This window comes from Chiloscyllium plagiosum, chromosome 34 (genome assembly GCF_004010195.1).
Source record: "Chiloscyllium plagiosum isolate BGI_BamShark_2017 chromosome 34, ASM401019v2, whole genome shotgun sequence".
Lineage (NCBI taxonomy): Eukaryota > Metazoa > Chordata > Chondrichthyes > Orectolobiformes > Hemiscylliidae > Chiloscyllium > Chiloscyllium plagiosum.
In genome coordinates, this window is record NC_057743.1 from 23193801 (window position 1) to 23210600 (window position 16800).

At 41.0% G+C, this 16800-nt stretch overlaps 1 protein-coding gene across 1 annotated transcript; it reads right to left on the bottom strand.

Annotated features, from left to right (window-relative positions):
• Positions 1–12979: 12979 nt before the first annotated feature.
• LOC122540331 (C-type natriuretic peptide prohormone-like) lies at positions 12980–16325 on the bottom strand. The gene is made up of 3 exons (XM_043675886.1): positions 16152–16325; positions 15305–15644; positions 12980–13373 (listed from the first exon to the last, which is right to left on the bottom strand). The coding sequence occupies exons 1-2, from the start codon at positions 16239–16241 to the stop codon at positions 15318–15320; spliced, it is 417 nt and encodes a 138-aa protein (XP_043531821.1). The 5' UTR covers positions 16242–16325; the 3' UTR covers positions 12980–13373; positions 15305–15317.
• Positions 16326–16800: the final 475 nt, after the last annotated feature.

Sequence of the window (16800 nt, forward strand, 5' to 3'; positions counted from 1 at the left end):
GAGGGGCTTCATGGTTCTCCAACCTGCGTAGTCCCTCTTGAGCTCCTCAATGTTTCCCGGGGTCAACAGCTTTGTGTTCAGCTTCCACGTTCCCTTACCAGCCCGCTGCTTGTCCTGTAGGTGACAGTCGGCCAGCAGGAGGCAGTGGTCAGAGAAGAACACCGGCTTGACGTCGGTGGATCTAACCGAACTCCCCCATTCCCTGATGTGTCGCAATGATTGAAGCTCAGAATCCAGCTCATCGACTCTGAGCCAGAATGCTTCAGTAACCAACATTCAGTACAGACATGATCACTGGGAACCACAATGGGGTCCACCAACTTCCACATCATGCAAAAACAACACATCACCTCACGTTCCATCCTTATTTATTTAATTAGTTTTGAATTTGTATTTTTAAATTTTTAACTGTTTTTGTACCTCTGCTTATGCAAGTTGTAACTAATAAATAAGTTGTAACCAGTACATTAACAGGATTCAATTTAATACAGATTCAAACTTAGCAGACCCCTTATTAGGCAATCAATTTGCAGCCCGCCTGTGACATCACTTTTCAATTTCTCCTCAGTCTAAACCATTTTGAATCAGAATCTCTTTTCTTCCCCGGCTGCTCTCCGTTCACTCCCTCTCAGCTCCTGTCCTGAAGTGCAGGCCTCAAATCCACAAGGTTGAGGTTTTATAATCTCTTACCTTCCCCGGCTGCTCTCCGTTCACTCCCTCTCAGCTCCGGTCCTCAAGTGTGTCCAACCTTCCCAGTAACTCAGACTGTTGAGTCCTGGCAACACCCTTGTAAATTTCTTCTGCACTCTTTCCAGTTTAATAACATCCTATAGCAAGGTAACCAAAACTGAACACAATACTCCAGATGTGGACTCGCCAAATTCCTGAGGAAGGGCTTATGCCCGAAACGTCGATTCTCCTGTTCCTTTGATGCTGTCTAACCTGTTGCGCTTTTCCAGCAATACATTTTTAAGCTCTGATCTCCAGCATCTGCAGTCCTCACCTTCAGCAAAGTTCTGTACAACTGCAACATAATTTCCCAACTTCTATACTGACTGATGCCCTGACTGATGAAGGCCAGTATGCCAAGAGCGTTCTTTATTGCCTAGCCAACCTATGAGTCCATTTTCAGAGAACCATGTACCTGAAATCCAAGGTCCCTCTGTTCCACTACTCTCCTGTAGGCCCTACTATTCACCATGAAATTTCTACCTTGATTTGACCTTCCAAAATGCAGGACCTCACACTTATCTATATTAAATTCCATTTGCCATTTCTCGCCACTTCCCCAGCTAATCAAGGTCATAGAGTCATAGAGATGTACAGCATGGAAACAGACCCTTCGGTCCAACCCGTCCATGCCGACCAGATATCCCAACCCAATCTAGTCCCACCTGCCAGCACTCGGTCCATATCCCGCCAAACCTTTCCTATTCATATACCCATCCAAATGCCTTTTAAATGTTGTAATTGTACCAGCCTCCACCACTTCCTCTGGCAGCTTATTCCATATGATATGTACCACCCTCTGCATGAAAAAGTTGCCCCTTAGGTCTCTTTTATATCTTTCCCCACTCACCCTAAACCTATGCCCTCTAGTTCTGGACTCCCCCAACATAGGGAAAAAACTTTGCCCATTTATCCTATCCATACCTCTCATAATTTTGTAAACCTTTAGAAGGTCACCCCTCAGCCTCCGATGCTCCAGGGAAAACAGCCCCAGCCTGTTCAGCCTCTCCCTGTAGCTCAAGTCCTCCAACCCTGGCAACATCCTTGTAAATCTTTTCTGAACCCTTTCAAGTTTCACAACATCTTTCCAATAGGAAGGAGATCAGAATTGCACGCAATATTCCAACAGTGACCTAATCAATGTCCTGTACAACAGCAACATGGCCTCCCAACTCCTGTTTTCCAATCACTGACGAATAAAGGAAAGCATACCAAAAGCCTTCTTCACTATCCTACTTACCTGCAACTCCACTTTCAAGAAGCTATGAACTTGCACTCCAAGGTCTCTTTGTTCAGCAACACTCCCTAGGACCCTACCATTAAGTGTGTGTCCTGCTGCTATTTCTGATAACCTTCCTCACTGTCCGATACCACCTATTTTAGTGTTATCTGCAAACTTACTATTCATGCCTTGTACATTCTCATCCAAATCATTGATATAGATACCAAACAGCAATGGATTACTCTCAGTGTTACGAGCTGGTGAGGGTAGTAATAGGAGGATAGAGCAAATGAGTGTGTGGCTGAGGAGCTGGTGCAGGGGAGAAAGGTTCACATTTTTGGATCATTGGAATCTCTTCTAAGGTAGAAGTGACCTGTACAAGAAGGATGGATTGCCCTCGAACTGGAAGGGGATTAATATAATGGCAGGGAGATTTGCTAGAGCTGCTCGGGAGGATTTAAACAAGCAAGGTGTGGGGTGTCCCAGGGAGATAGTGAGGAAAGAGATCAATCTGAGACTGGTACAGTTGGGCAAGGGAGTGAGTCAAACAGGGCAGCCAGGCACAAAGCAGAGAACAAGCTAGGACTGATAAATTAAACTGTGTTTACTTCAATACAAGAGGCCTAACAGGGAAGGCAGATGAACTCAGGGCATGGTTAGGAACATGGGACTGGGGTATCACAGCAATTACAGAAACGTGGCTCAGGATGGACAGGACTGGCAGCTTAATGTACCAGGATACCAATGCTACAGGAAGAATAGAAATGGGGTCAAGAGAGGAGGGGGAGTGGCATTTTTGATAAGGAATAGTATTACAGCTGTACTGAGGGAGGATGTTCCCAGGAATACATCCAGGGAAGTTATTTGGGTGGAACTGAGAAATAAGAAAGGATGATCACCTTATTGGGATTACATTATAGATCCCCTAATAGTCAGCGGGAAATTGAGAAACAAATTTGTAAGGAGATTTTAGTATTCTTTAAGAATAATAAGGTGGTTATGGTAGTGGATTTTAACTTTCCAAACATAGACTGGGACTGCCATTGTGTTAAGGCTTTAGATGGAGAGACATTTGTTAAGTATGTAAAAGAACAGTTTCTGAGTCAGTTATGTGGATGTACCTACACGAGAAGATGCAAAACTTGACCTACTCTTGAGAAGTAAGGCAGGCAGACGACTGAGGTGTCAGTGGGAGAGCACTTTGGGGCCAGCGACCGTAATTCTATTAGTTTTAAAAAAGTGATGGAAAAGGATAGACTGGATCTAAAAGTTGAAGTTCTAAATTGGAGGAATTTTGACGGTAGTAGGTAAGAACTTTCAAAAGCTGATTGGGGGCAGATGTTTGCAGGTAAAGGGACGGCTGAAAATGGGAAGCCTTCAGAAATGAGATAACAAGAGTCCAGAGACAGTATATTCCTGTTAGGCAAGGCTAGTAAGTGTAGGGACTGCTGAATGAATAGAGAAATTGACATTTTGGTTAAGAAAAAAAAGGATACATATGTCAGGTACAGACAGGAGAGATTGAGTGAATCCTTAGAAGAGTATAAAGATAGTAGGAGTATTTGTAAGAGGGAAATCAGGAGGGCAAAAAGGGATCATGAAATAGCTTTTCCAAATAGGGTTAATGAAGACCCAAAGGGTTTTTCATAAAGAGATTAAAGACAAAAGGGTAACTAGGGAAAGAATAGGGCCCCTCAGAGATCAGCAAGGAAGCCTATGTATGGAGCCGCAGGAGGTGGGGGAGATACTAAACGAGTATTTTGCATCAGTGTTTACTGTGGAGAAGGACATGTAAAATATGGAATGTGAGGAAATGGTTAGTGACATCTTGAAAAATGTCCATATTACACAGTGTAATGAAGTTGTAGGTGTACTGTACCTTTAAGAGAGAATGAAAGTTGGCAAGGACTTAACAAGCACAGAGTGTGCTGAAAAATTCAAAACTAACATTTGGCTGTGAAACAAATAGCTGAGTTGAGTTGTTGTGGTACACAACAAATTTGAATTTGGCCAATCAGTTTAAATTATGCCTCAAGATACCAAAATGCAATTGAATTTGAATTTTACTGTTTTGACGACATCAAACCAATGAGATGATCTGATGTTTTGGGGTACAAAGATCAGACATTTTGAACAGTTAACCAGAGCAGCAAAGAGCACCAACAAACACAGACTACCTACAGAATCGGTCTCTGAAAGGTACCTGTTCATATGAAATCTGTGCAGCAGAAGACTGAAGAAAAGACCCAGGAAAATCTATAGAGGAAGATACAGAGGAGAATCAAATCAGTTGACTGGTTTTGAAATTTCAATTTTTTTGTAAAACCTAATCAGGGGGGTTTTATCGGATCAGTATAATGTTGTAGAGTGGGAAGTAAATACATTGATCAGACAAAGGAGGTTTACAGTGTCGATCGTTGTTTAATTTTTTTCTTGGAGTTAAATAATAAATTGTTAATTTTTTTCTTTAAATAGTGGGATTTGTTAGTTTTTTTGTCACTCATACTTTTACAGATTATGAGGCGAGGTGAGCTTTTGTGTATGCATGGTTTAAATTAGCAGAAGGGTTTACCCCACATTGTAACACACTGGGGGCTCAAGTCCGTGATTTGGACAGGTTTAGACAGATCCAGTCTGAGATTTGGACAGATTTGAATAGATTTGGGGTTCAAAGAAAGTCCAGCAGATTTAAACACTGGCAGGTTAGTGTCCTAGATATTTAAATAAAATGTCGATGAGACAATTTGTTTAATTTCAGTTACTTGTGGTTGATTAAATTAAAAGTGAGAGAAATGGCTCTTAAAATTACTAAAGAGGTTCTGGGGTTTGAAGATGATTCTCAAATATGTCAAGAAAGTTTAGAAAGAAAATAAGTGACCATATTCTTAGAATTAGCAAAAAAGGTTAGAATTGGGTTTAACCAAGGACAAAAGTAAAGTGGAAATTGTAAGGGAATTACTCGAACTCTTAACTGTATCAGAGAAACAGACAAGTGCAGTAGAGATAGAAAAACTTAAATTATAATTGAGGAAAATTGAAGATAAACAACGAGAGAGAGAGGAAAGAGAGAGGGAGAGAGAAGAGAGAGAGAAGGTACTTAGTTGAGCAAAGAGAATGAGAAAGAGAGAGAAGAAACGGAGAGAGAAAAAAGAGGGAGAGATTGAACTTGAGAAGTTGCGATTTGGTCAGCAAATTCAACAGGATGGAGATTAAAAGAAAACGTAGTGATATATACAAATATGTCAAAACTCTGCCGCATTTTGATGAGAAAGATGTTGAAGCCTTTTTTATTTCATTTTAAAAAATGGCTAGGCAGATGGATTGGTCCGAGGATTTATAGGTAATGCTAGTTCAGACTAAACTGGTAGGCAGAGCTAGTGAGGTATTTGCAGTGCTGTTAGATGAGGGGTCAAGAGATTATGAAGAGGTCAAACAGGCTATTTTAAGTGCTTATGCATTGGTACCAGAAGTATATAGACAGCATTTCAGAAACATAAAGAAGGAACCAGGTCAGACTTACAGTGAGTTTGATAGATAGGTGCGGGCTTTAAAAATAGATAAGACCTGTGAGGCTCTAAGAGAGACTATTCTGATGGAGGAGTTTAAAAACTCACTTCCAGAGATGATAAGAATTCATGTGGATGAACAGAAAGTTCAGGAAGTATGAAAGCAGCAGAGTTAGCAGATCAATACTCGGTGCATAAGACAAGCTTCCGACAAGAATTTCATCCTGTGAGGGACAGAAGTTGGGAGAAGGAGAGATCCTACACTATGAAATAAAGAGTAGAAAACACTGGTAAGTGGTGAAAGGCCTCATGTGTTTCCACTGTGGTAAAGTGAAACACGTAAAGTCACAGTGCTGGTCGTTAAAGAAAGGCACTGTGGGAAAAGATGTGGTAAAGTGGCATTAGTGAAAGTAGTAAAGAAAACCCCAAGAAATGTCGGGGAACTGCAGGAGAGTGCACAGCCTAGGCAGGGACTGGGTATGGAGGTAGTGCCCAATCTCAATAAAGAATTCGCCTTGGTGGGTAAAGCTTATTCAGAAAGAACAGGGGGAGAAGGGCAAGAAGTTATAATTTTGAGAGATACAGGATCTCACCAGTCTCTAATAGTAAGAGATGAACATATTTGTAGTCTTTCTGACCTGTTACCTCAAAGAGTGGTAATTTGTGGGACAGATGGACAGAAATTTAGCGTTCCCCTATGTAAGATCAGGTCGGAGTGCCAACTCAAGACTAGGGACTTAACAGTGTGAATGATTGACAGAATGTGAGTCCCAGGAATCCAGTTTCTTGTTGGGAATGATTTAGCACAGTCCAAGGTGGGAGTGACACCCATTGTTGTGGAGAGGCCAAAGGATGACTAGGAAACTGAGGAATTAAATGACAAATACCCGAGTACTTTCCCAGACTGTGTAGTAACCAGATCCCACTATTGTAAGTCACAGCACGAAGCAAACACTAAAGAGAAAGATGAAGGAGTTGAGGTTCAGTTAGTGGACACCCTGTTTGACATAATGGTGCAGGAAAAAAACCTGAACAGGCAGAGGATCAGACAGGAGTGTTCAGTCCTGGAAGGCTCATGGAATGGCAACAGAAAGACGAGACAATAAAAGATATATATGTTAATCCGTACTCCGAAAAGGAAGCAGAGGATATTCCTGATGGTTATTATCTGAAAAACAGAATACTAAGGTAAAAATAGAGACCATGGCAGGTTGGTGCAGAGGAGACATGGGCCAAAGTGCACCAGATTGTGTTGTCGATGGCATATGGACAGGAAGTCTTATGGGTAGCACTTGAATTACCTGTCGGAGGTCACCTAGGTGTACAGAAGACTCAGGCCTGGAATGCACAAGGATGTGATTAACTTTTGCCATACGTGTCATACATGCCAAATGGTGGGTAAGCCACAGGTGGTAATAAAACCAGCACCTTTGTTGCCAACTCCTGCATTCAAAGAATCTTTCACGTGGGTTACAATTGATTGTGTAGGTCCCCTCCCGAGAATTAAAAGTGGGAACCAGTACCTGTTAACCGTAATGGATGTGTCTACCAGATTTCTGGAAGCAATTTCATTGTAGAGTATTAAGGCAAAAAAGGTGGTAGAGGAGTTAGTAGGTTTCTTCATGCGGTATGGGCAACCCAGAGAGACTCAGTCAGACCAAGGGTCTAATTTTACTGCTAGGCTGTTTAAGGAAGTCATGGAAAGCTTAGGTATACAGCACTTTAAATCAAGTGTGTATCATCCTGAATCACAGGGACCTTTAGAAAGGTGACATCAGACCCTGAAGACCATGTTGAGATCATACTGTCAGGGTTACCCAAATGATTCGGATAAAGGTATCCCATTCGTATTGTTTGCCACTGGAGATGCCATAGACAAATCTACTCAGTTTACTCCCTTTGAGGTAATATTCAGGCATGAACTGAGACGCCCTTTGAAATTAATTAAAGAGAAACTGACAGGATCAAAGTCAGAGGTCTCACATTTGGATTATGTATCAGAGGTGAGGGAGAGATTAAATTGGGTAGGTGAATTAGCTAAACAGCACCTAAAGGGGGCACAGCATAAAATGAAGCAGGTGGCAGATAAAAATTCTGAGAGTCGAACGTTTTCCCACAGAGATGACTTTTTGTATGGTTACCAGTGACAGGAGATCCCTTCAAAGCCAGGTTTAGTGTTCCCTATCAAGTTGAGAAAAAGTTGAGTCAGGTGGACTCTCTGGTAAAAGATGCCAGATAGGAAAACCTGTATAGGATATGTCATGTGAATAGGTTAAAACCTTATTATAATAGGGAGAAGGAACTGGAGAAACAGGTGTTTGTTACTGCCCCACGGAGAGAGGAATCAAATCCTGATGTCGTGGAGTTTGATGTGCCTCAAAAAAATGTTAAACAATGAGGAAGTCCTTGAGGAGTGGGTTAGTGAACTATCTGTCTTAGGAGCAAAGAGCACAGTTAAAAGGTTTGCTATAGCAGTATGAGGGCATATGCAGGAATAAGATGGAGAGGAATAATGCTATTGTGCATGAGGTAGATGTAGGGAATACTGTTCCGATAAAATAATACCCCTATCAGTTTAATCTTTTCAAAGCCAGACAGGCCCAGAAAAAAGCCACGCTCATCGAACCGAGACAGAGCAAGCGAAATTTGTCAATCATTTTAGTTCCCAAACCTGACTGGACTCAACGATTTTGTGTGGATTATTGGAAGGTCAATGCCACAACAAAATCAGAATCATACTCAGTACCGAGATTGGAGAACTGTATAGGGAAAGTTGGACAAACCAGTTACATCACAAAGTTGGACTTACTATGTGGTTATTGGCAGGTACCTTTTTCCGTGAAGGTAAAACAAATTTCTGTGTTTGTAACCCCAAAGGGGCTGTATCAATTCAAAGTGATGTCCTTTGGAATGAAAAATGCACCTGCCACATTCCAAAGACTCATGAACAGAGTTGTGGCTGGGTTAAAAACTGTGCAGTCTATTTGGACAATGTAGTGATCTGTAGTGAGTCTTGGGAAGATCACATGGTACAGTTGGCAGAGCTCTTTGACCGATTAAGAGAAGCAAAACTAGTAATAAACAAAACTGAATTCACGAAAACAGAGGTGATGTTCATGGAACGTTGACCCCCAAGGAACGGAAAAATGAAGGCCATCGAGGAATTTCCATGACCAACCTCGAACAAAGAGGTGTTTCCATGTTTGACATTAAGTTACATCTATTGGAAGTTTGTTCCAAACTTCAGCAATGTAGTGGCACCGTTAACAGATTTTCTGAAAAAGAACACAAAATTTCAGTGGAAAGAACAATGCCAAGAGGCATTTGACAATTTAAAAGCAATATTAACAATTGCACCAGTTTAAGCTACACCAAACTTTTGGAAACCCTTCAAAGTTGCCATTGATGCTAGTGACATAGGAGTGGTTGCTATACTGCGACAGGAAGATGATGATGGATTCGAACTGCCAGTTGGTTACTTTTCAAAGAAAATCAACACCCACTAGAGAAAATACTCTATGATCAAAAAAGAACTATTGAGTTTGGTACTGGCCTTACAACATTTTAATGTTTATGTCACGAACAATGTGTCAGAGATGGTTGCGTACACAGATTATAATCCTCTTATATTCTTGGAATGCTTTAAAGACAAGAATATGAGACTATTCCATTGGATTACATTACAGACATTTTTAATTATAAATCATACATGTTGTGGGTTGTAAGAATGTAATGGCAGATGCATTATCACGGATTTAACTGATAAAGTAGAGGTGAGATCGGTGTCTATTAAATTTTATATATATGTGAGAAGATGTTAATATGAACTTAGATTAAGTCATATGTATGTCATAGTAATGTGGTTAAGGAATAGAAACAAATTGAGCTATCTTGTTATGATGATGGTTTATTTTTTCTTAAGAGGGGAGGTTATGAAGTTGTAGGTGTACTGTACCTTTAAGAGAGAGTGAAAGCTGGCAAGGACTTAGCAAGTACGGAGTGTGCTGAAAATTTTTAAAATGTAACATTTGGCTGTGATACAAATAGCTGAGCTGAGTTGTTATGGTACACAACAAATTCGAATTTGGCCAATCAGTTTAGATTATGCCCCAAGATTCCAAAATGCAATCGAATTTGAATTTTACTGTTTTGACGACATGAAACAATTAGACGATCTGATGTTTTGGGGTATAAAAATCAGCCATTTTGGACAGTTAGCCAGAGTAGCAAAGAGCATCAATAAACACAGATTGCCTGCAGAATCGGTCTTTGAAAGGTACCTGTACATATGAAATCTGTGCAGCAGAGGACTGAAGAAAAGACCCAAAAAAATCTACAGAGGAAGATACAGAGAAGAATCAACACAGCTGACTGGTTTTGAAATTTGATTTTTTTTGTAAAACTTAATCAGGGGTTTTTTATTGGATCAGTGTAGTGTTGTAGAGTGGGAAGTAGATAAATTGATCAAAGGAGGTTTACAGTGTAAACAGTTATTTAATGTTTTATTTTTCTTGGAGTTAAAAAATAAATTGTTAATTTTTTTCTTTAAATAGTGGGATTTGGTAGTTTTTTGTCACTCATACATTTACAGATTATGAGACAAGATGAGCTTTTGTGTGTGTCTGGTTTAAATTAGCAGAAGGGTTTACCCCGTGTCATAACAAGAGGTTGGAGGTCTTGTAATGCATAAAAGTGGATAAATCCCCAGGACCTGATCAGGTTTACCCTAGAACTCTGTGGGAAGCTAGGGAAGTGATTGCTGGCCCCCTTCCTGAGATATTTGTATCATTGATAGTCACAGATGAGGTGCCGGAAGACTGGAGGTTGGCTAATGTGGTACCACTGTTTAAGAAAGGTGGTAAGGAAAAGCCAGGGAACTATAGACCGGTGAGCCTGACATCAGTGGTGGGTAAATTGTTGGAGGGAATTCTGACAGACAGGATTTAAATGTATTTGGAAAAGGCAAGGACTGATTAGGGATATTCAGCATGGCTTTTGTGTGGGAAATCATATCTCATAAACTTGATTGAATTTTTTGAAGAAGTAACAAAGAGGATTGATGAGGGCAAAGTGGTAGACGTGATCTATATGGATTTCAGTAAGGCGTTTGACAAAGTTTCTCGTGGGAGACTGGTAATCAAGGTTAGATCTCATGGAATACAGGGAGAATTAGCCATTTGGATACAGAACTGGCTCGAAGGTAGAAGACAGAGGGTGGTGGTAGAGGGTTGCTTTTCAGACTGGAGGTCTGTGACCAGTGGTGTGCCACAAGGATTGATGCTGGGTCCAGTACTTTTCATCATTTATATAAATGATTTGGATGTGAACATAGGAGGTATAGTTAGTAAGTTTGCAGATTACACCAAAATTGGAGGTATAGTGGACAATGAAGGAGGTTACTTCAAATTACAATTGGATCTTGATCAGATGAGCCAATGTGCTGAAGAGTGGCAGATGAAGTTTAATTTAGATGAATGTGAGGTGCTGTATTTTGGAAAAGCAAATCAGAGTAGGACTTACACACTTAATGGTAAGGTCCTGGGAAATGTTGTTGAACAACGAGACCTTGGAGTGCAGGCTCATAGTTCCTTGAAAGTGGAGTCTCAGGTAGATAGGATAGTGAAGAAGATGTTTGGGATGCTTTCCTTTATTGGTCAGAACATTGAGTATAGGAGTTGGGAGGTCATGTTGTGGCTGTACAGGATATTGGTTAGGTCACATTTAGAATATTGCATGCAATTCTGGTCTCCTTATTATTGGAAATATGTTGTGAAACTTGAAGAGGTTCAGAAACATTTTACAAGGATGTTGTCAGGGTTGAAGGATTTGAGCTATACGGACAGGCTGAATAGGCTGGGGTTGTTATCCCTGGAACGTTGGAGGTTGAGGGGTGACCTTATAGAGGTTTACAAAATCATGAGGAGCCTGGATAGGATAAATAGGCAAGGTCTTTTCGCTGGGGTGGGGAAGTCCAGCACTAGAGGGCATATGTTCAGGGTGAGAGGGGAATGATTTAAAAAGGCCTCAGGGGTAACTTTTTCACACAGAGGGTGGTGCGTGTATGGAATGAGCTGCCAGAGGAAGTGGTGGAGGCTGGTACAATTACAAATTTAAATGGCAGCTGGATGGGTGTATGAATAGAAAGGGTTTGGAGGGATATGGGCCAAGTGCTAGCAAATGGAACTAGATTAGGTTAGGATATCTAGTCGGCATGGATGAGTTGAACGGAAGGGTATGTTTCCATGCTGTACATCTCTATGACTCTATTTCCGAACACCATACTTTAGGACAAATCTTAAAAGCTGGCAGAATATGCAAACATGGTTTATTAGAATGATACTAGGGATCAAAGATCACTCAGTAACAAGATTTAAGACATTGACAAAATAATGGGAAGACTAATGATATTTTTATAAACCAAGATGCTATTTTCTGGAATGCATTGTCTGACTGGGTGTTGGATGTAGGTTCCATACCTCAAAAAGCCTCCTTGTTTTCAAAGTCCTTTATGACTTCGACCTCATATTTGTTGTTCCTCCAGCCTTATTAAACTCTATGATTTCCAGTACTTTGTTAATCTTGGCCTTTCCCTCACCACCTTTTTAATAATCCACCATTGTTGGCTATGGCTTCAGTTGCCCTGACCTTAAACTCTGAAATTCCCTTGTTGAACTTCTCCATCTCTTTTGCCTAACTGAATATTAGTTAAAACCTACTTCTACCTGCCTTTATATCTTAAAATAAAACCAAAGAACTGCAGATACTGAAGATCTGAAACAAAAAAGAGAAATTGCAGGAGAAACTCAGCAGGTCTGGCAGCATCTATACAGAGTCAACGTTTCGAGTTCAGTGACCCTTCTTCAGCACTGCCTTTATATCTTATTGTGTGACTTGCTATCAAACATTAACTTTGCTTTCTGTTGGGGATACTGCCAGACCTGCTGAGTTTCTCCAGCACTGTCTGTGTTTCTGCTCCGCTGCAATGGAAATGATTAGTCTTTAACGTTTTATGTAAATATTCCCGCGTGATTTCAATTAATGTCTGCCTGCAAGTTAAACTATAGAGCTTTAAACCACAGTTCGCTCGTGGTCTGGGAATGAGAAATGCCAGCATGAATCGCCATGTTAATCTGTACTCTGGGTGAAGACTACACACTGACTGGCACGGAGAGGCACATTCATAGCCAGCTCAGATCTTGCAACAAAGTCATTAAGCGCCAAAGTACGTCGTAAACCTTCACTTTCCATGTGTTTAAGGTGTGAGGAAGGGACCGGTTCATTCACTCTCAGGGAGCAATGGGTCTAAATTGTCGAATTCGAGAGGAATGCATTAGTGATTAGAACGAGTTTTCAGCCAGAAGAAGGCAGCTGATGGTTGTTCTTATCTCGATCTGGAACCGAAGCGCCGAATTTTCAAAATGTTCAGAGTGCTGACCCTCCAAGTACTGGATGGAGATAAGGACGAAAGTGAAACTGAGATTTTGAACTCATGAAATTACAAGACTGAAATGATCCCTAGACGTTCATTTACATTAAATTTTATTCTGCAGTTGGTTCCATACACCGTGTCTACATGTACTGAAGATAAATCTATCAACTCCAATGATGGCTTTGTTTATTCTGCACCAGAACTAACAGCAAGTGACTGACCTTCAGTATTACAGCAACAAAATAACGAATACGTTACAATTAATAGTTTCATAATTAATATAAATAGAATTAAATATGCTTTAAATAGCAGCTGGCACTGTCTGTACATTAAGGATTTCATCCGAGAGTCGAACTTGTAATTAGTCTACAGGTGGGATACTACTTGTCATCTGTCAGAGTTTGTGGAGCAAGAATCAGAGGAGTGAGTTAAATGTGGGAAGTTCGATGAACAGGCGGCACCAGCAGTGTTGCTCTCGGAGTCAGACCTTGGGATAAGAGAGAAGACAATGAGCTCAGCAATACTCAGGATGGGAGATTCAAAATCTGAGTTAAATCCAAAACATCTAAACCTTGGATGAGAAGTTTAAGAGTAAAAGTGATCTGATTGCATTGAGTCCATTCACTTTGATATACGAGGCCCTGGCCTTCCCTTCATATGGGAAGGGCAACTGGAATCATGGCCGTCATCTCACTGGGCTGGAGTACAACGTGGTAGAAGTTATTGTTATAGCTTTCTAGAGCTCTGCTTATACCTCGTCTAGAGTATAGTATTTAATTCGATTATGAACTTTGGACTTTAAGATATATTGGCATGAGAGGTTGCTTTGTGATTTTATTCAGAAAAAAATCTCAGTCCAAAGTAGTCTAATTCGAGGTCTGTTTTGTAATATTAAACTATCCCCTCGTGGGATGACAGATTCATCAGAACTGTATTTTGCCCTAAATGTGTTAAAACATTTGAAGACAAATTGTATAAACTAAGCCCTTATTCCCTTTAATATCGACAAATAAGTGGTGATCTGATTGAGGTGTTTAAGATTAAAATACTGAACAGACACGAGAGAGACCATTTTCTTTTGGGAGCGTCCAGATGAAGGGAGCATAGTCCTAACATTAATTCAAGTGCAACACAGATCTGTAACAACTTTGTAACGTGATTGAAGCTGGGGATGTCAATTAAAATGTACAAAACTAAGTTTGACAGATTTTTGTTTGGCAATGATATCCAGGAGCAAACGCGATAAATGAAGTTGCCTTCCAGCTACAAAATCTGAAATTGCTGAAAAACCTCAACAAGGCTGGCAGCATCTATGGAGAGAAAGCAGAGTTAAAGTTTCGGGTCCAGTGTCCCTTGTTCAGAACTAATTGTGGCTAGGAGAAGGTTGGGATATATGCTGAAGCTAGGGTGGGAAAAGGGGGAAGGAATAAACGGTAGGTAGAGATGGAGCCCAGAGAGAGAGAGAGAGAAACATTTGGGCAAAGGAATCGGCAAAGCTCAGCTAGGGAGAATTAATAGCTGCTAATGGGGACCATCAATGGCTGATAATGGGTTGTTTATAGTAGCAGCCATTTAGTGACAAGGTCGGGGGGGGGGTGGACTAAGAACATGGGAGAAGGTGCTGAAGACCTAAAATGTTTGAACTTGACATTGAGTCTTTGGATTTTCTGCCACACAGAGAGTGAGCGGCAGAGGAAATTGGTGGGTGGACTTTTCCAAGGTGCTGAAATTCAGATCTTAAGGTTTTTTTTCGGGTTAGTTTTGAATAGTTGGATGTCTGAGAAATGAATATTATGACGATCATTTGCTGGAAGCAATCGGTTTGACACATTTTAACAAGAGTCGAAGAGACCGGTGCTCTCCGGTAAAGGTCAGCCTAAAATTAAAGCAAAATACTGCGGAGGCTGGAGCGATTTGAAATAAAACCAGACAATGCTGGAGAAACCCGTCAAGTCTGACAGCATCAAGGGGGACAGAGAGAAACAGTTAACGTTTCGAGCCCCTGACTCTTCGGAATTTCACTTCCTCCAGCACTTTCTGCTTTTATTTCAGTATATAATTAGCCGAGAGCTAAGTTGGAATTTGAAGACTGGTTACAAAGGTACGGTGAAGGTACAGGAATTGACCTCAGCTTTGTCCAACCTTTCCCAAATACACCATCACTGTTCCCTTATCATGGATATTTGACAGTGAAGCGGAAGATGTGGGGCTGGGAGAGCTCAGATCCCAGCCTATCAATTACCTGCTGGGCTATTTTACAAAATAGCTCAGTCCAAACTAATTCCAAGTCTATTTAGTAATTTTAAATCATTCCCTCGCAGTGTATCGCTGACTGCTACCTCTTTGAGCACTCCCCTATTTATGTATACCATTCAAACTGTAACAGACATCGGCAATGATTACCTCAACCGCTCTTACCTTAAACAAGCCGCTAACAGCCCAGATTACTCATAGCCCCGATTCTGTCCAGCTTCACTCCGAAGCAGGGCCGTGATTTCTTACTTTTTTTCTTCTTTGAATTATTTCCCCGCAGAATTCCATTGCGGAGATCTTTCAGGATACGGTCCAGGACTGCTTCCTGGTGGGTAGGCTGCCTCTCCATCTCTCTGGCTTCGCGATCCCAGGGAAACTCCAAATCGGACAGGTCAGCGTTAAATTCGGAAACGGAAGCGCCTGGCGATATCTCTTGTGCCTCATTGTTCAGCTCGTCTGAGGGGAAGTACTGCCCATATTCATCTTCCAAAAGTCTGGATAAGGTCTGAAAGTAAGAAAAAAAAATGATAGGATTTGGGGACCAGATCTAATTGTTCACAGCCATAGATTAGAAAAGTTTGGGAATTTTCAATAAACATGGCGATGTGATTGGAATTTGGAACGTGGAAGCCTGGAACATCAGCCAAGGAATTGTCGAAAGGAAGCAGGGATGCAGTACAGTGCTCAAGTTAGTGACATCTAGAAACCTACTCCTTCACTGCCTATTGTTGGTTAATCGTACGAATGCTAGTCGTTCAACCCCATCGGCAATGGCTCTTCTGCGCTTCAATTCACTCGCGCATTATCAAGTGAACAGTTGATACGTCGTGTTAGCTGATTATTAACTGAAGACAATGGAGGGTAAAATACATTTCTGGTCTCATCTATGTCGACTCCTAGCGGGTCAGCAATACCGAAGTGAGACCACTGAGCCATTGGTCTAATTCTGTAACTATTGCTTACTTTTCCATACCACAAGCGAATGGGTCGTTCTTCCATTCGGTTCTCTTACCTGGATGCTATCATCTGATCTTGGTCTAGCTTGGGCTTGGATCAGGAACACAAGAAAGAGCCCGCAGTAGAAACTCATTTGTCCGCTCATCTCAGTTTGACTTCAGGTTGAACCACTCTTCTCGAATGATTAGTTTCTTCACTTGCTTCCTCCTTCACTGCCTGCTTCTGTGCTTAGACCCTGGGTCTTTTATTTTCATGTTGGCTGACGTCATTCCAGTGAACATGATCCCAAATATTAATTAAATCATCCCATTCCGTCACTTCCCTCAGATAAGAGGACACACAGCAAAGTTTCATTTGTTCACTAACTGGTGTGATTTAATTATGGGGTGGATTCTTTTTGACCTGTATAACCTTAGTTTCTCACATGAAGCCACTCTGATGACGAGATTACTAATTTAAATAGTTGGAAATCAATTCGTTTTCAAGTCATTGGTAATTATTTGCTACCTTCGGGTTTTCTAAGTGCAATGATATGAATGCAACCATCGCATTGTCCAATTCTGTCCTGACCGAATAATTGGCTTTTTACATTAAAGTAAACTGCTCCGAGTACAATGAACTCAGGAATAATTGGGTAGAGGGCTCTGTAAAGAGAGCGAGGAATTTCCTATTTTGTAATTAACTGCTTTAACAATGAAATCGTT